Source organism: Branchiostoma floridae, chromosome 1 (genome assembly GCF_000003815.2).
Source record: "Branchiostoma floridae strain S238N-H82 chromosome 1, Bfl_VNyyK, whole genome shotgun sequence".
NCBI lineage: Eukaryota > Metazoa > Chordata > Leptocardii > Amphioxiformes > Branchiostomatidae > Branchiostoma > Branchiostoma floridae.
The window spans coordinates 21,346,518-21,366,338 of record NC_049979.1 but is presented as its reverse complement, the minus strand read 5'-3'; the positions used below and the strand labels follow the sequence as shown (position 1 = coordinate 21,366,338).

The window sequence follows — 19,821 nt, the reverse complement described above, 5'->3', positions numbered from 1 at the left end:
TGAATGTAGTATGTTTCATGTTATTAGCAATAGAACATTGCATAACCTATTGTTACTTGTTTAGATTAACTCTACTACTAGCATATTGCTAGTTGTCTGTACAATATAACGTTAGCTAAGTATGCCATACATTGTACCCGTTTTACAAATGTTGTGCAATAAACTTTGACTTGACTTGACTTAAGTCATTAACTGTTTAAGTCAGTGTTTAGGCTTGAAATGGTCATTTAAAGTCTTTAAACCAAATTTTAGTATTCTTACTTCAAAACTGGAAACTTACTATAGTTGGGCTACAGATGATGATGTTTTTTCTGTGACTAAACAAATCTTTGAGGTACTTCAGTACAAAAACAGAGAAATAAAAGGCTCTAATGACACCAGCTCTAGATGAAAGTTTGTTTACCGACCATGAATGGGAGTTTCCAATGTGTACAAAGTGGGCAGGTCACGGCAGAGTGGTTTGTTACTTTAAGATTAATGTGGATACTGGGATACTTGGGTTGGTTATACAGGATGATAACAGAAATGTCAGGACTTTATAATGGTGATAAAACCAACAAGTTATCATAGGATATCAGACTTCAGACTTATACCAGTCATTGTTTTACCTGATAGTGATAGTCTTTGATACTGTGATATCATTGGAACAAGTTGTCTGTGTAACACAAACTCTACTGTCCGGGGATGTTGGGCGGGCTGCTATAAGCGAGATTTAGTCAGGCTATGGAACTAGCTGCTAGTTCAAAGAAAATATGAACTTAAATTTCATCTGTTGGTAGATGTTATTCTTGATCAAACCTCAAAGTTTTAGTTTCCAACACCAAAATATTGGACTAAGAAGTGGTTTGATCAATTTTCTAGACAAATAAGTTTGTGATAGTTTAAAGTTAAAAGTACATGCATAAAATAGATGAAACTCTAACAAAAGCACACAAAAAAAAAAGTTTAGCAGACATACAAAGCCCCCATTCTGTAGGCTTTAGGAAAAATTTAGAGTTTGTATTTCTTAAGTCTTGTAGGTCAATCTAAGAATAGCCGAGCCAATCCACTTCATACCCTGTATTACTATACCCTTCCCTCACACACCCACTAAACAAACAACTGCAGATGGGGAGATAGGCTCTGCATTACATCATTGTACAACTAAATATGGAGCTATGTTGGAAGGAAGGCTGCCCGCTTCCTTGGATGAAGATATTTGGTTCAAACTCAAAACAACTAGTTTATAAAGAGAGTCTGATTTTGTGTGCAAGTCCTAACTTTGTCTTTGAATAAATAACTTAGATTGAAACCACTGGGGTCCATACTGTGTTTTGGAAAACCTGTCTTTCTGTGTAACCACTAACATGGCAAAACTGAATGTTATAGTCATATGTTGGCTGAAAAGATGTTAACTTGAGATGCGATAATCTTTTCCTGGGCTTATTTCAGTTGTTTTATGACCCAGTTGGGGTGCTATTAAGCTTCGTTAGGAAGAGCATTATATATACGAGCGATTGGGAAACAGAAGAAATCAGCCCCAAAAGTCATAAAGTTACTTCCACCCATGGAGAAGGCCTTCGTAGGAGACAAAGGCCCAATCTACACACAGTTTTTACCGATATCTGTGGAGATGTCGGGAGGGATCTAGAGCGTAGGGGGCCGGACACCCATGGCGCTTGCAGTCACAAACATATAGCGCGATTTTCCAAATGGCGTCATATGCTAATGAGCCTTCCCGAAGTCGGGAAGCAATCTATCTGCGCGCAACGCTGTCGGGGACCCTTGCTAAGCTATCAGTAAGGTATCGTACGAATCAGGGTTGTAGCCAGCACCCGTCCTTCAGTCCTTTGAAGGAATTTTGCAGCTGGGGACTGAAAAAAGTTTTCCCCATTCCGTCCCCTGGGACAGACAAAAATTGATATGTAAAGATATAAAAAAACTGAAACCCATATGTTCTTCTTCACCAAAACAGATGCCATTAAACAGCTTAGTCTACATGCAAAATTTGCACTTCAAAATGCAGGAAATAGTGTTTCAGAGGGTCTTGATTTAAAAATTTTCTGGGACCCAGACCCCATAGAAATTGCGCGCAACGTCACGCCATGTCTTCAGTGCTCGATAGGATTCCCATTCAAAATCAAAGGGACTGAAAATGATTTCAGGCTGGCTACAACCCTGGTACGAATGGTCCAGACCTTTCGGGAGAAATTTTCCTGATATCGTAATGGCGATATAGTAGTTCCATCTAGATGATGAAAAAAAGCTGTCGTCGAGAGGTTGTAGGCTCGCCGATATCGGAAAAACTGTGAGTAGATCGTGCCAAAGTGGCGACCAGGGTACAGCAGGATAACCTGCACCTGCACCTGTGGTGTAACCATGGATGGGAAACGATTTTGAACCTTGTCACTTGAAACAAATGCAAGTCTGTTTGTGTGTTTAGTAACATAATTTAGCACAAAGGTCAGTTTCCTGTAAGTTTATAATGTCTACCAGGCTTGTAGCCAGCCTGAAATTATTTTCAGTCCCCTCGATTTTGAATGGGAATCCTATCGAGCACCGAAGGTATGGCGTGACGTTGCGCGTCATTTCTAGGGGGTCGGGGTCCCAGAAAATGTTTAAATCAAGACCCTCTCAAACACTATTTCCTGCATTTTGAGGTGCAAATTGTGCTTGTAGACTAAGCTGTTCAATGGCTTCTGTTTTGGTGAAGAAGAACACATGGGTTTCAGTTTTTTTTATATCTTTACATATCAATTTTTGTCTGTCCCAGGGGACGGAATGGGGAAAACTTTTTTCAGTCCCCAGCTATAAAATTCCTTCAAAGGACTGAAGGACAGGTGCTGGCTACAACCCTGATGTCTACCATGACTGGGACAGGTGGATGTTTGTAGAGTGTCCCTCATGTTCACTAGTTACATGAAAAAATTCTCTCTGAAGTTAAAACCATTAAAGGTCCTCATAAAGACTGAAACTGACTGCAACATTCTTAAAAATCGTCATTCTGCACAACATTTGATTACGAAAAAGTTGTTTTTATCAGGAGTTATTGGAAATAAGAAATACAACCGCAAAAGGACCTGTGACTTTTGGAAAAATCACCTATTGTTCTTAAAATTAATTTCTAATAAGTGACACCTGTCAATCAGGTACTAGTACATGTATATGAAAATATGTAAATTAATCAACATTTACACAGACCCTAGACATTATAATTATATATCATATGGATGTAGATTTTATCAGTTTGATTAAGGACCAAAACATGATTTTTAAAAAACTTTTCTTCCGTTATTACTAGGGATAAACAATTGCCTATTGTCCAGGGCAAGTGAAAGTGCTGTTCGGGCAAGTGCATGTCCTACCCCACTTGTCCGATCGGGCGAGTAAGATTTTTCCATTGATTTTAGTGCAATTTTGATATACTTGTTACTTTTTACAGTCACGACATCAAGCAATTGTCTACAAAGAATTCCATTGCTGGAAGTGAAAATGCATATACTAGTAACAGTGACATTTGAATTTTGGGCAAGTGAAAAATTGGTTCGGGCAAGTACATTTTTTATGTGCTTGCCCGATAGGACAAGTGGATTTTAGAAAACTTGTTCAACCCTGGTTACTGTGTTAGTTACCCCCCCCCCCCCCCACACACACACACATACCAGGAAGTGCCCCCCTCCCCCATCACAAGTGTTGATAGGTTTTATTACACACTACATACCTACTACATCATGTAAACCATGAATGAATGGCTGGTACCGTTACTCACAGTCACACTCTTTTACACAACATTTTAGCTTCCTGCTGAAATACATTTTAACTCTGAAATCCACTGGAACATCGTCTCACAAAATTACAGATCTATTAACATCTGTACTGTATCACGTTCTTTATGATCGACCCAAAATCGACTTGTGTAAAACAATTCGATCCAGAATTCTTTGAGCAAACTTGTCCAAGTCGGGCCTCTTTTATATTCTAGACATTTTAAAACAGATAAATGTTTGGGGCTGGTGTGTCACGCCTACTGAGTAACAATAGTGGTCTAACTACTAACGACTTGATAAAGCCGTTATTTCTCGATAAATCTCCATTTGTGAGCAGGTTCAACTTGGGTGTTGTCCTATACCACTACTCCGGAACTAACACTTAACTGTTCACAACGGATATAAACAAGTGCACAACTCTTCCAAACGACACAAATACCAACTTGACATAGTTAGAATAGTTAGACTGTAGACTCAACTGTTTAACATACCACATGTTCAAGAGGAAAGTGACTTACAGAAACAACTATGTCATTTTTTTTACTCTCCGACCCTGCAGACGACGTAAAATAATTAGCGACCGCTGACCCGAAACGGAGCCAACAAGACACTTTCCGTGCTTTATCACCTGAAGAAAGTGACCTACAGGTGTGTCTTAAGGTATTCTCACCTGAGTTTCAGGTTCTGCATGAAGGAATCTATCGTGACTTCGTCCAGAAGGACGAAATCCGACTTGCCGAACTCGCGACCGTCCAGACCTTCCGCCATTTTTGTTCGATTGAACGTCACTTTCTAACAAATTTGGTGTGGCCGGCTCGCAGCCAATCAGCGCACAGAACGGAGGTACGGCCGGCTCTCAGCCAATCAGCGCACAGAATGGTAATGTACGGTAGCCCCAAGAGGACTATCTGTATGTAACACCGATACTAAACGTGATCTAATTATCCAGTTTTAATTGAATTTATCCCCGCATAGTCTGCCCAATATAACTTTCTAACAAATTTGTAATGTCTGGCTCTCAGCCAAACAGAATGCTCGTTCATTTGTCTACAGTTACCCGTTGGGACCTTGATCAAATTACGGTAAGCCCGAAAAGCCAGTCTAATAATCTTTTCACTGTAGGTAATTCTATCATTCGGTTTTTATCAAATGAAGGCCCCTATAACTAGACTAAAGCATTACCTTGGGAACATATGCTGATGGCTTCTGTCTCTATCTCTGCAATTTCGTGTCCAGTATCAAATTTACCAACTCCCCTGTGTGTTGGATAGAAATGCACAATTTGTGGCATATCATCAATTATGCTTAAAATTCTGCCATGGGATATAAATATGATAAAACAATATCATATGTAAAAATTTGAAGCAGTATCAGGCAATATGTTTTGCATTTGGTTGGTTTGCAGCACAATAAGTGAATCATTAAAGGCGCCCAGAGCAGTTTTTTAGTCTTTTCAAATTTAATTTTCAAGTCATTTTTACACACAGTAAGCTTACATAACACTTTATCATTGCATATCGACCTTTATTGAGCAAAGATGAGACGTCGCTGGGTGGTGAGAATGCATTGAAAATCTGAGCGCTGCACGTGCCATTATTTCAAATTTGTGGAACGCACGCGAACATGACCAATGCGTCCCGAACGCTTCCGGAGATGTCGTCACTTGTTCGAATAAGGTTTCGATTTGCGAACGGGCGAATCAGATTCAATTCGCTCAATGACCTCATGCGTTCGAAAATCTCCGAAAATTTCCGACGGGAAACCGTTAGTGGCTCGATCCTGTGCTGATTTATTGTAGGATATAATAAATCAAAGGGGTCCGTTTGCGGCATGTTTGTGCGTCCTTTTAAACGCTGAAAGTACGAAATAATGATAAAAATGTGCTAGTTTGTTGAAGTATATGTCAATATCGTACCGATTGTATCATCCAGAATATTTTTTATTTTAATGCACTAAAAACTGCTATGGGCGCCTTTAACATACAGAGGATTCATTTTTATTCAACATGAATCGTTGATACAAAATTTCATCATGATTATAGTGTGTGACTAACATTACAGGGATGTCTATCTAGGACCCTTCCCCCCGTCCGACATGTCTTTGGTGCAACAGATAAGAAAAGGTCCTCCCGTTTGCACTTTCTCACATGAATTTGATGAAAATCAATCTTCGTAAGCTTAAAAATGACAGATTTAATAACGGAAATTATCATGGGCTCCAAACAACGAGTTAGATTGAAAAAAATATTTTGGTGAAGTTGAAGACACTCGGAAAGTATGTGACACAAAATATTCACGGTTGTATGCCTGAAAATATGTTTTCCCGTATTTGGAAAATCCCCATTGTTATCCAATAGAAGGAGTTCTTTGAATCTCCATGGAATTTTTCAACAAACATTCTCGCATTCTTCTTTCTCCCAAGCAGAATCAGTACAACACTCATCAGTTATACAGCCATTTATAGACACTGGCGTAACATGGATGGTCTTTAATAATATTCATATAAACAGTGGACTAAGTGTGGCAACATTTCTACAATAGACACAATCATCCTCCATGGTGATGTCACATGCAAGCATTACAAGCAAGAAAATTACATTTCAACCATAAAGAGCCTTGACGTTCTTAGGGCAATCACACAACTCAGAATTGGCTGTCACAAATTAAATATAGAAACCGGAAGATTCCAAAAAAATCCCTATTGACCAGAGGGTTTGTCCATTCTGTCCAGAGCTAATCGAAGACGAATATCACTTTATGGTTGTATGTCCCAAATATTCCGATATACGCAATTCTCTATACAGAAGGCTGTCATTTTGTACACAAGGATTTATCCAAATGGACCTGAAGTGCAAATTCAGATACATAATGACATGTGACAATCCCTGCATGGCAGATATAGGAAAATATATCAAAGAAGGATTTGACATTAGAAATTCCCCAAATGATTGTAAAAGCCTCCAATGATTGTAAGAAACTTATCCCATACTACAACTCCTGTATTAGTTAGATAAGCCCTAAGTTAAGTTATAGCACTGTAGTTATGTAGATGCCATACTTTGTACCTCGTACAATTGTTGTGCAATAAAGTTATATATATCATGTGAAGACAAGTTTTATTGCAGATGACGTTTTGAGACAAGACTTTCTTAAGTTCTAGTACTGCTGTGGACAACTTTCACGTGTGTGAGTGTGGGTGTGTGGGAGGGGTCTTGTTGACGAGACATCAGGGTTTTGCCCTCCTTCAATTTTCCAAGTCATTTAGCAGACTCATACTGGTGTGATTCCATCTAATCTTAATCTTCTTCATATTATCAGGCATGTTAATTTTGCCTTTCTAACGCCAGAATGGCCATTGTTTTTGTAGTCACTAGCAACAAGATTCTTCTGAGCTAATTCTTAAAAAATCAGCTGTTACAATGTTTTGATTCTATGGCAGACTTCTGTCTGGTGGCATATTTCAGGGTTTAACATGATAAAAACATAGCAGCTGCTGTATTCTAGGTTACAGCATGCTGCAGACTTCTGCCTTACACAGTGGTGGTATGTTTCAGGGTTTGATATTATACAGGTGTGATGGCTACCATATACTAAGTTACGTTGCAGATATATTCTATGTGTTCCTGACACTCAGGGCCTGCTCCAACTCAGCTCTCTTCTGTTGTACCTGTGGTTAAATAAAACATGTCTTAGCACAAATTCAAGGAAAATTCTATCAAAACTTTGTGGAAAATAGGAAATTTTATCAAAACTTTGTAGAAAATAGGAAATTATATCAAAACTTAGTGGAAAAACTGGAAATTCCTTTATGGAAAACTGGATGTTCTATCAAAAACTCATGGAAAGCAACATATCTTAGGAAAACTCCAATCAACACACACCAATCTACAATCGAAAAGAGAGGGATAGGATGAACAGAAACTAACTTTTTACCCACTACAACAGAAAGTGAGTTGAAATACAACACACTTATAACCTACAGCCAGCTAAGGCAGCCTTTCTGCATCAGATCTGTACTGGTTAGAGGACTAAGGCAGTAGGTACAGGGTTAAGGGGGTGAACCTTTCCTTGTGTGGTTCGTCTGTTAGGGGGTTAAGCAGTAGGTGGAGGTCGCCGAACCTACCTCAGCAAGTGACTGTTTGCCTACTCATCTGTTGAAATCGACAGGAGAATCCATCCATCCAGCTGAAGAGAGTTGAGGGGGGTAAACAGAGAGTCAAACCAACTGTTCCTTACCTTCCCGTAGAAGTAGCGACAGACGGCCTCGCCTGCCCACGGAAGGTGGTAGAACTCCGCATGGCGCTCCTCTTCTGGGCTGCCGACCACATCTGTCATCGTCTGTAACAACAACAAACAAACAAATAAATAAACAACACTTAAACTCACTGTCTGAAATGTATGAAAGACAAGTCAGGGCAAAGCACATACTGCAAAAGGGGAAGTGTTTGTAGGGATTCAATTCCACGTTAGAGAAAAAATGGAGTGTCTGCAGTGGGTTTAAAATCCAAATTGAAACTGCCATGAAAGATTTTACTGTTGAAGGGGAAATATTTGGCAAAGAAGTCATGGCGAAAACTGTTAACATAAACCACCGCAACCACATTTTCCATTTTACACAAATGTCACAGTTCCAAACCAGGGCCCGGCTGGGCAGCTGTCGGGAACAAAAAGCATGCTATAAAAGACACCAAACTACACAAGACGTAAAGAAAATAGTTGTGGGCATTATTTGTGCATATTTGTACCTAGTATACATTTCTATCTATTGTTTCCACAAACAGCCCGGCCCGGCCCCGATTTGGGAATGTGAGGTTAGCTTTACAGTTTCATTATACCCCTGTCACATTATCCACGATCTTCGGGCGAATGGATATAAGATCGGCCATATTTAAGATCGACAGAGGGTTGCGCGTATTTTTCACCTGAGAACCGCCCCTGTCACATATAAGCCATACTTTGTACCTTGTACAAGTGTTGTGCAATCAAGTTACTATCATAAGCGAGACTCCGGCAATCGCCACAGAATTGTCGTCCAATCGATTTTCGCGATGTGACAGCGGTATTACAGAAATAAGTGTTCCCCCCTCACCTTAAGGTCCCTGCATTGAGACTCCAGCCACTGGTTGATGAAGCTCTGTTTGGCATATCTTATTACCTGGATGTCTAACCTTCAAGGACACATTTCCCCTTAACAGTGTCTCTACAGAAATAAGTGTTTGTCCCCTCACCTTGAGGTCCCTGCACTGCGACTCCAGCCACTGGTTGATGAAGCTCTGCGGCTCCTTGGCGAATCCCAGCATGAAATCCCGCTGAACCTTCAGCTGGTTAATGGTCTCCACCGTCTCGTGGATCTGGGAAGGGGGGAGAAGCCGTGATTTAAACTAGGATATCAACGCAAGAAATAAAACAAGTACAGTCAAACCTGACCAAGCGACCATCTCTTCTTAGCGACCACCTGGCCATTACAACCGCTTTTTCTCGGTTCCGAAAAGGGGGAAGAAGTCATGATTTAAACAGAGATATCAACACAAGAAGTAGAACTAGTACATCAGTATAGATCCTGAAGAAGGCAACAATGGTCGTTGAAAATTTGATTTGTGTATACCTTTGTGTTGGAAGAAAGTCTAATATGGTATACTACGACCAACACAGATGAGCTTCCATGATAAAACTAGTGCTGTTAACATAGTGCTACAATCACCCCCGAGCAAACTACCAGTTTTTAGAGACAACAGGGAGGCTTTTTGTTGGTAAAGCTGGTGTGCTACTCCAAGGCCTGTTGTATCTATTCCTGGTTTGATTGCTGCCATTCCTGGCTAGATGTTGTGTCCTTGGGATGGGAACTTTACCAAACAGTCCATCCAGGTATAAAAATGGCACCTGCCTTCGGTTGGGGATGTAAAAGGCAGTGGCAGGAGAGGGTTGGGCTCTGACTTCCAATATTGTGCCCTAGACACAGTGAATAACAACCCACTGCACCTACGGCCTAAAAAAAGCTATAGAAATGCCCCTACATTTTACTTATATGGACTGTGTGATACAGACACAGATCTGAATGTTACCTTATTGGCTATCTAAGGGTGTAATACATGTACACACACACACACACACACAGACACACACACACACACACAGACACACACACAGACACACACACAGACACACACACACACACACACAGACACACACACACACACACACAGACACACACACACACACACAGACACACACACAGACACACACACACACACAGACACACACACACACACACAGACACACACACACACACACAGACACACACACACACACACAGACACACACAGACACACACACACACACAGACACACACATACACACACACAGACCATAAGTTACCTTATTATCCAGAGTGGCTATCTCCTGTTGACTGGCAGTGGACAGCAGGAAGGAGTTCATCTGAGTCTTCAGAGTGTCGTCAACCTCTACATCAATGTCATAACAGGCCGTCTTCTTGTGTTCAGGACCTGAACAACTGTGGAAGGACAAAATTCACATCCATCTTTAATATCCACTGTGTATCTCAGTGCAAGCCCTTTCACAAAGGGGTACAAAAGGGCTGTGGCATTGCTGAAGAAGAGTGATGGATGTCACTCGAAATGTCTGAAGTAATCGCTGAACCCTGTAGCGGTTGATTGGTCTCTGAACAGCATCATAATCATTCTACTTTACCAATCTGATGATATGGTGATGAACTAGTTAATGACTGGTTGATGAGTAGTTGATAAGTTAGCCCATCTGATAAAGTGGTTATGAACTAGTTAATGAATGGTTAATAAGAAGTTATAAGTTAACCCACCTGATGAAGTGGTTAATAACTAGTTAATGACTGGTTAATTAGAAGTTAATAACATAACCCACCTGATGATGTGGTTAATAACGATAGGATCAGGAGGCAGCAGTAGTGGGTGCAGACGTTGGGGGATCTCCGAAAACTTCATTCGCTGACACTCAAATATCTGAAAAATAAACAAACATGTCATGTCTTAAAATCATTGTAAAAATCGTCTTATCACAAAATAGTTACTATTTTTCATTGGTCTTTCTAAGACCAAGGTTTAACGGTTCTGTGGCACAGGACTTGTGTGTTACACCGTATGGCAGTTTGTTAGACCAGTTACATACCTGTTGCAGGTTCCTGTCACAGTTGATGTGTAGTATCTGTGTGAGAGTTTAACGGTTCTGTGGTAAAGGTGTGGTACAGGACAGGTGTGCTATGTTAAGGTTACGTACCTGTTGCAGGTACCTGTCACAGTTGATGTACTCCCTCTCGTGTGCATCCTGTAGTTTGTGTAATACCTGTGTGAGAGTTAACAGGTGTGGTACAGGACAGGTGTGTTATGTTAAGGTTACGTACCTGTTGCAGGTACCTGTCACAGTTGATGTACTCCCTCTCGTGAGCGTCCTGCAGCTTGTGAGTCTTGATGTACTGCCAGAGCGCGTTGATGACGACCGGCCGAGTCTGTGTGTGTAGTGTCTGTGTGAGAGTTTACAGGTGTTACAGGACAGGTGAGTTACGTACCTGTTGCAGGTACCTGTCACAGTTGATGTACTCCCTCTCGTGAGCGTCCTGCAGCTTGTGAGTCTTGATGTACTGCCAGAGCGCGTTGATGACGACCGGCCGGGTCTGTGTGTGTAGTGTCTGTGTGAGAGTTTACAGGTGTTACAGGACAGGTGAGTTACGTACCTGTTGCAGGTACCTGTCACAGTTGATGTACTCCCTCTCGTGAGCGTCCTGCAGCTTGTGAGTCTTGATGTACTGCCAGAGTGCGTTGATGACGACAGGCCGGGTCTGTGTGTGTAGTGTCTGTGTGAGAGTTTACAGGTGTTACAGGACAGGTGAGTTACGTACCTGTTGCAGGTACCTGTCACAGTTGATGTACTCCCTCTCGTGTGCGTCCTGTAGTTTGTGAGTCTTGATGTACTGCCAGAGTGCGTTGATGACGACAGGCCGAGTCTGTGTGTGTGGTATCTGTGTGAAAGTTTGTGTTACAGGACAGGTGAGTTACGTACCTGTTGCAGGTACCTGTCACAGTTGATGTACTCCCTCTCGTGTGCGTCCTGTAGTTTGTGAGTCTTGATGTACTGCCAGAGCGCGTTGATGACGACAGGCCGAGTCTGTGTGTGTAGTGACTGTGTGAGAAGTTACAGGTGTGAGAGGACAGGTGTGTTACGTACCTGTTGCAGGTACCTGTCACAGTTGATGTACTCCCTCTCGTGTGCGTCCTGCAGCTTGTGAGTCTTGATGTACTGCCAGAGCGCGTTGATGACGACCGGCCGGGTCTGTGTGTGGATCCCGAGCAGTCGGGCCAGGCGCGGGTCCAGCTTGTACTGGGGCGGCTGTTGGAATGAAGAATGCTGAGACTTCTTGGTCTGGTGGTGAGATAGAGGTAAACATAAACAACAATAACCTCCGTCATGGAGGTAAACAACAGCAACTTCCGTCTTGGCCGGGTGGTAAGAGAGAGGTAAACAACAATAACCTCTGTCGTGGAGGTAAACACTAACAACAATAACAACTTCCATCTTGGTAAACATGACTGAGTAAATCAAACCAACTGTATTCCCAAGTCAATTCAGTATGCAAGTCAAAGTGTGCACTGTGAAGCTCTGATATTTTATGAAGGTGAATAAACCATTACCATATGAGCTTCTATCAAGACAACAGTTGGAATGTGGACATCTTTTACCTGAATTTATTCAATAACAGACAAGGTAACATTCTTCAAAATTTCTCCAACTTCAGATTTCTTCAAAGTACTGAAAGTAGTGAACGCTACGCTTCCTGCCAGTGTAAGAACCCACCTAAACATAACATCAGGTACAGGTACAGGTATAGAGGTTAAGGTACAGGTCTGTCTGAACAACATGACAATGTACAGTCTTCAGCGATGACAGAAACATGAATTAACATCTAATGAAATGTTTACTTTTTAGGTATCGTAAGAAGAAACCCCATGCTTTCCAGAGAATCTCACTTGACAAAAGGTACTAAACTAAACCACTATACAACATGATACCCGAAAATAAACAAAAACGAATGACCGGCGTACCTGGTAGTCGAGCATGAGGAGGACGGTACAGCGAACGTCGCGGTCGCCGGGCCGCTTCACCTGGAACCCGTCTGTCTCCTGCGTGGTCGATGTTCGGTGCCACTGGACAAAAACAGAGGCAAAACAACCTACGTCATCAAACTCACCCAACCAATACGGGACAACAGACGCAAAATAACATCATCAGAGGTGTGTCCAGCTTTGAATTTTTTCTGTTGATTTTTCCTTGTTAAAAATGTTCTTTTATGTTGATGAAAATTAGATTTTCGACCACCTTTTCCACCAGTTCAGCCTTGAGTAAGAATCTATGGACAAATCATTTTTCTTTTCCAGGCAGGCATTGCTATGAGCTTAGCAGCCATTTTTGAAACTTCAGATTAAAAAAGGCAAGAAGATTACATGTACTGTCACTACCATTTGCTGCTCAATCAAGTCAAAGACAGGATTAAAACTCAATTCTGTGGTTATTTCATAATCAAGTAAATCTGAATAAAGACCGCCCCCTACCTCGACCAGATGGTTGTCGGGCCCGTAGAGCTCGCGGTCAAGCTCGATCACAAGGCTCTTGAAGAAGGACGAGAATTTTCGCTTGGTCTTGTGTGAGTCGTGCTTGGTACTGGGTACACCCTGCTGTCAGGGGGAGTATGGTTAATACATGGCTGAACTGTTGTTCCAACACAACATATGGTAAAAACAGAGTCAAACACGACTTTTCTCACTTTACTCAGGTGAAAATGAGTACCTAGCTTCAGCTAGAACCGTCTCTCGGATAGCACGTTAAATGGAGGTCCCATGTTTGGGGAGAGCCACACCCCAGGTACGTTAAAGAACCCCCACACATGCGATGTGTGAAGGTGGAAATCCTTCTGCCTAGAATTGGTGATTCTCTACAAATCACCTGGACTCCAGGAAGAATAGTGACACATCAGTCACTAATGGAGATCTATTCTGTATCAAACTAAAGCAAACCAAACAGACAAGGCTTATTAACGTTTACTTACATCGTCCAAAAGTCGGCCTTCCACCCTCAGCTCCCAGGATGCAACATTCCCATCGTCCTCCTGCTGAAGATACATAACAAACGACCTTGAGTAAGGTCATACAGTACAGGCAAACGGCATGACATACAAAAATTCTGATTAACTTATGGTTGTTGTGAGGAAAGCACGAGACATATAAACCAGAGTAAAGATGAAAGTGTTTATCAGATGTTGAAATTTTAAGTACATATCTTGCTCTAGGGTTACGTAAGGTAGTGAAAATTAAAGTGTTGATATAAAGCTCTAGGGTTACATCAGAAAGTGAAAATGAAAGACCTAGTTATATCTAGAGCTCTCGAGTAACATCACAAAGTTTGTACTCACCCCCTCTGCATCGGGCTTGGCAGGGTAGAAGGTGTTGGACAGGAAAACTCGCAGCTTACGCTTTTGCTGAGGGACAAAATAGACGGCACAAGTTGGAGTCACAGGATACACAAGGAGGCATTGAACACGTCCCCAATTTCTCAGACATTGGAAATCCGAAACGACATACTTGCAAGTTATATGTGACTTGTTTCTGATTCAGCATTTATCCTGACAAAACTGTTGATTTTGTGTTCTTTCCAGAAATAGCTACACGAGGAAGCACTGAACAGGTGATTGATTTCTCAGACATTGGAAATAACATGGGAAATGTACATCCAAAGTTAGGAGTGGCTACTTCTGATTGGGCATTCATATTTACAAACCTGTTAATTCTTCATTCTCCCTGTCCCAAATATAAATATGAATAAATATGGTTGTAGTTTAGAAGGAAATGCTGACGGTACCTTCATGGGTCTCTTGAGCGCCTCCTGTATGTCCAGTCTCTTCCTCATGATGGTCGAGTCCAGCTTACGCTCGAACGCCAGCAGGTCCATGTACGCCTGCGACTCCGGCACAAGGTCACGTACCTGGGGCAAAGGTCATAAACCCATGAGACAAAGGTCATAAGGTCATGAACCTGTGAGACAAAGGTCATTGACACATGCTCTAACTTCATCCAGAGAAGTACCTACTGAGACTGGTCTGGCCATGTGCTCAGGGACAAGGTCAAAGACCAAGGTATAAAGGTCATAAGGTCATGACCCTGGGACAAGGATCAAAGGTCAAGACTTGGGCACAAGGTCAGAATCGCAGAGGACAAAGGGTGATTGTGGTCATGCATAACATTTTCTACTGTTTTATTTTTTTCACTCTCTACCTTTCCATTATTGATTAATTCTAACAAGAGACTGTGTGACTGTTTACAAGCATACAGTCAGGATTCCGTTTGAGTTCCTATCAGCTCTGCGCTAAACTTACTGAACACATAAAACTTAAAGACAACAGATAAGAGAAGTGTCCCACCCTCTGGGGCAGGATCCGGTCTGCAACCTTCTTCTTCTTCCTGTGGAGCAGAAATCATAAACTCAACTATGGAACAAACTGTACAGATCTTATTGTAGTCTTACTCCACAATCATCATTGGGCACTCATCAACAACTCCAAAACACAACACCAAACATAAAATTACAGAAGTCCAGAACACTTCTTCATGAGTAAGAAATACTAAATCTCGAATACACTATAATTATAGTTTGAAACATTCACGTTTTTGTTATTACAAACTACATTCAAGGGCTAAACTCTGTAAAACATATCAAGAAGAATCTTAAATTACATCACAACATTACCGTCAATTTTTTTCTGGATCTGCGTCAATAACAATGTTATTTTATCTTACCTGGTGTGTGAAGACAACAGGCATCATTTTACACAACAAAGGACGACTAACTGCAGTAAAGCATGAAATGCAGACTGGTGAGAAGCAAGCAGGCAGCAGGTCAGGTTGGACACGGACACCTATATGCAATGGTACGGGGCCTAAAACACAGGTCGCCAATTTAGGGTTAAAGTGCATGACCTTTTGTGAATGACCAGGACAGGGAAAATGTTTGGGACGTCGCTATGTCTCCTCTCACAGGTCTGGGTTACAGTATTTCTTTCTTTATTTCTTTATTTGAATTTACCACATGCAAAAACAAGTGGAAGGGAGGACAAAACAGGTGTATCAACACCTTTACAAGTTGTCCTCCCAAACCTGAAATGATAATAGAAAACAATACGAAACCAAATCAAACAATAAACATTAGACATCAAAAGTCAGTAGACATGAATATACAATTCGGTGACAATTAAAGCAGTAAATGCAGAAACTTTCACGGTGGTTTAATGGTTGCGGTTTTCGCAGTTGCCGCTTCACCGCAAACTTAAAACCCTGGCGAACATTTTTCCACGGCAGTAAGAGACTACAGTGCATGGTGCTACCACAAACTTAAAACCACCGCGAAAAGTTCTTTTTTCCGCTACCGTGAAATTACATCCCAGCGACTTAAATACAGTAAAGTTAGTGTCTCTTCTAATGGCTAGCCGAAGCAGGTGATGTTTTCATAGTTAGTAGCACCAAGAAGTCAGAGTTTGAATCTGGAATGTGTTTATCACCCAACATGGACGCTACTGGAAAGGGTTGCAGACAGGACTTTAAGCCGTGGTTCACTGTTCATTGTGCTTGTCAGAAAGACACGGGGTAATTTCCTACACATAATGAATCTGTAAATACTGTACATGTCCTCTGTTTTCTCTGTCACAACAAGTGGAAGAGTAGCTATCCAATGAGCTAAACTGGTTCAAGATCACTTCAGGTTACCCAGGCTAGGTTCTTTCTTTGTGAAGGGAAAACTTAGAAAACAAAATAAACATGGGGTTGTGTATGCCCTGTGTTGGTAACAAGTGAGTGCAGGGAAATGTAATGAATCATAATCTGAATCATTATGTGATGGAACTAATGCTGTCCTCCTTGTGCCAGTTGTGGGGACTTTTTTTGCATTGCCGCGCCAGCGGCAATGCCTTATGCCCACTATTTACATGGTTGGATGGTTGGATGGATCAATGGTTCAAGCAATGTTAACCCAGCCCTTCCAAAGCCCCTTCCAAAGGCCCTTTGTTATTTTTGGTATACAAACAGTTTTAGTAATACAGACAGAGACCAAACTGAAAACCATCATAATATAAGAAGAAACAACTCATGAATGGAAACAAAGAAAAAGAATGTGCCATTCCACCCGAGGCAGACTTGCACCCGCCCACCCTTCTGCCAAGAAACGACACATCAAAGCAAACTGGAAATTATAAAGAGGACTAGAGAGTAGAAGGAGAACACCATAGTGAAGGACTGACCACACATACTGAACATCTAACAGACAATCCACCAATAGCAAAGACAGACTGTAGCACCAAACAAAGACTACTACGACAAGGACTCTAAAAACGTAGAACCAAAACTCCCGTCCGCACACTTGCCCATTTAACAGATTGGCACCACTCAGCCAAGAAACTTTCAGAACCAAGTCGAACAAACTCCATCTTGAGTTTAAACCTAAGAGCCTCCTTGATTAGAGACACCAGCTCAATGTGAGATACGAAATTATTGTCAAAGAGAGCCTGACACCTGGACCACCAAATCTTAGACCGAGCGACGGCCAAAATGTAGGTGCAGACATCTCTCTTACACTTCTTCAGGGTAGACGACATAACACCATAGAGAGCGACCGCGCGAGAAACACGAAAACTAGAGACCACCCATCGCCTAATGAACCCTTCGACCCAAGTCCAGGTCAGGAGCACCTCGCCACAAGACCAGATGGCATGGGTAACGGTCTCCGTAGCTCTACAGTTTCTCCTCGGACAAAGAGGGGAAGGAGTTCTGTGCCAAATCGAACAAGTCAAGTAGTTGGTTTTGAGAGCCCCATGTGCGACCTTCCAGGAAAGCTCCTTTAGGTTATTCTCAAGGAGAGTGTTATGCACCGTTGAAAAAACAAGTGACCAATCAACACCCCGCTCTAAAAAACAAGCGGAAGGGGTATGAGAACGAGCTAAAATGGCAGCTTTGTACAAAGACTGCACGGTGCATATCCTGTCCCAAGTCTTCGAAGCAGAAGCATTAACAAACTCCAAGGTGAGCTTCCGCATCAAAGAATAGTGAGGTGGAGCCTCAGGAGAGTGGGGGGAACTGTTAGACCACGATGATGGTTCAAAACGACGGGCAAAAAAACCCAGCCAATATTTTGCCAACTGGACCCATGGAAGATCCGGCCGGTCAAGAATATTGGTAAACGGCCGACAATAAAAACAATTGGCCTTCACTCCAAAATCAATGAGATCCCATCCACCTTTGTCCAAAGGTAGCAAAACTGTCTGTCTAGAGACCAGTTCTGCACGATAACTCCAGAAAAACTTAAAGACGGCTCTCGTAATGTCCTTGACGACTGACTCGGGAGGAGAAAATACAGGAGCAATATACCACAAAGTAGATAAAGCAAGGTTATTAACGACGACAATCTTGCCAGCGAAGGATAAAGAGAAGCTGTCCCACCTTCGCAGAACCGCTTCAAACTTAGCTTGCCTCTCCCTCCAGTTGACTAAAGGCATATTAACACTTCCAAAAGTACCTCCCAATAAACGTATGGATGCAGATGTCCATTTAAAATTCTTCGGACAATCGAGTCTTTTCCTCCAACTACCTAGCCAGAGACCCATACATTTGTCAAGATTTAAAAGAGACCCGGAACCTCTGTTATACATGTCAATAACAGCAAAGAGCCGGCGGATCGACTCATCGGTTGTAACAATAGCCGAGTTATCGTCCGCATACTGCGAGATCTTAACTTCACGGCCACCAGGCAACCTGAGGCCGTGAATCGCAGCGTTGGCCCCTACTGTAGCGGCAAATGGCTCCAAAGAAATTGCGTACAGCAGGGGTGACATAGGGCACCCCTGCCGAACACCTCTTGAGAGAGAAAAAGAAGATGATAGCGACCCATTGACGAGAACAGCACTGGTAATGTTGTGGTACAATATAGCAACCCATTTGCGGAAAACCGGGCCAAAACCCATCTTCGTAAGAGTCAAGTGAAGAAAATCAATATTCACTCTATCAAAGGCCTTGGCCTGATCCAGAGAAATGATCGCACAGTCAAAGTTATTCATATTAACATATGTAATGATATCTCTCATCAAAAGTAGGTTACATTGTATCGACCGGCCTGGTATACCGCATGTCTGGTCAGGACTGATGACCGAGGCGGCAACCATCTTAAGCCTATTGTTAAGGACCTTTGCAAGAATCTCATAATCGCAATTTAACAAAGAGATGGGGCGACGGTTCTTCGGGTCCAGAGGGTCCCCTTTTTTTGGAAGGAGAGTAATAACACCAAAACTCTGGCTCTGAGAGAGCTCGCCAGAAGAAAAAACTTCCTCAAAAACTGAGAGGAGATCCCCGGCAATGACGTCCCAGAAAGCGACATAAAATTCCTTCGGGAGACCGTCACTGCCAGGGGACTTATTATTCTCCATACTGCACAATGCAGCCCAAAGCTCATCCAATGAAAGAGGACCTTCTAATGAAGAGACTTCATCAGGATCCAAAGACCCTTCTAAATTGTTACAAAGGTTATTCGCCTCACACTTATCAATAGGCTCAGCACTAAAAAGGTCTTCATAAAATAGCTTAAAAACGTCTAAAATCTCCTCGTCATCTTGGACAACACGTCCAGTAGAATCTCTGACCGAAGAAATGCGTCGCTGCCTACTTCGGGAAGAGGCCTGGCTTACAAAATACGAGGTACATTTTTCCCCCTCGACAAATTGCTTGACTCTGGACCGAACAAAAGCACCGCGAGCCTCCTCAGCGGACAACTCGGACAAGGAAGACTTAGTACATTCATACCTACGCAAGATGTCCGCCGAAGAGGCCCCGTCGTTCATCTTGTTGGTGAGATCGACAAGTTCATTATTCAAGGTAAACATGGACTCCCGTCTCTCCCTAGCCAGTTCACAAGAAATTCTGATCAGGAGAGAGCGAGTTCTAGCCTTTACATCATCCCACCAGGCTCGCAAAGAAGGAAACCTGGTTTCAAAGTCTTCCAAT

General features: G+C 42.2%; 2 protein-coding genes across 2 annotated transcripts in view; both read right to left on the bottom strand.

The window, feature by feature from the left end:
• LOC118415626 (unconventional myosin-Ig-like) overlaps window positions 1-4,911 on the bottom strand; it is a 9,511-nt gene extending 4,600 nt beyond the window's left edge. The window contains exon 1 of the mRNA XM_035820375.1: window positions 4,417-4,911. Within this exon, the coding sequence (XP_035676268.1) occupies window positions 4,417-4,514 (98 nt within the window). The 5' untranslated portion in view covers window positions 4,515-4,911. The remainder of the gene's footprint in view (window positions 1-4,416) is intronic.
• A 2,333-nt stretch (window positions 4,912-7,244) lies between these two features.
• On the bottom strand, window positions 7,245-18,323 carry LOC118415539 (SWI/SNF-related matrix-associated actin-dependent regulator of chromatin subfamily D member 1-like). Its single transcript, XM_035820252.1, has 13 exons — window positions 18,268-18,323; window positions 15,204-15,243; window positions 14,645-14,767; window positions 14,199-14,264; window positions 13,836-13,895; window positions 13,342-13,464; window positions 12,835-12,936; window positions 11,960-12,121; window positions 10,643-10,740; window positions 10,121-10,256; window positions 8,974-9,096; window positions 7,982-8,083; window positions 7,245-7,412 (listed from the first exon to the last, which is right to left on the bottom strand). The coding sequence occupies exons 1-13, from the start codon at window positions 18,321-18,323 to the stop codon at window positions 7,359-7,361; spliced, it is 1,245 nt and encodes a 414-aa protein (XP_035676145.1). The 3' UTR covers window positions 7,245-7,358.
• Window positions 18,324-19,821: the final 1,498 nt, after the last annotated feature.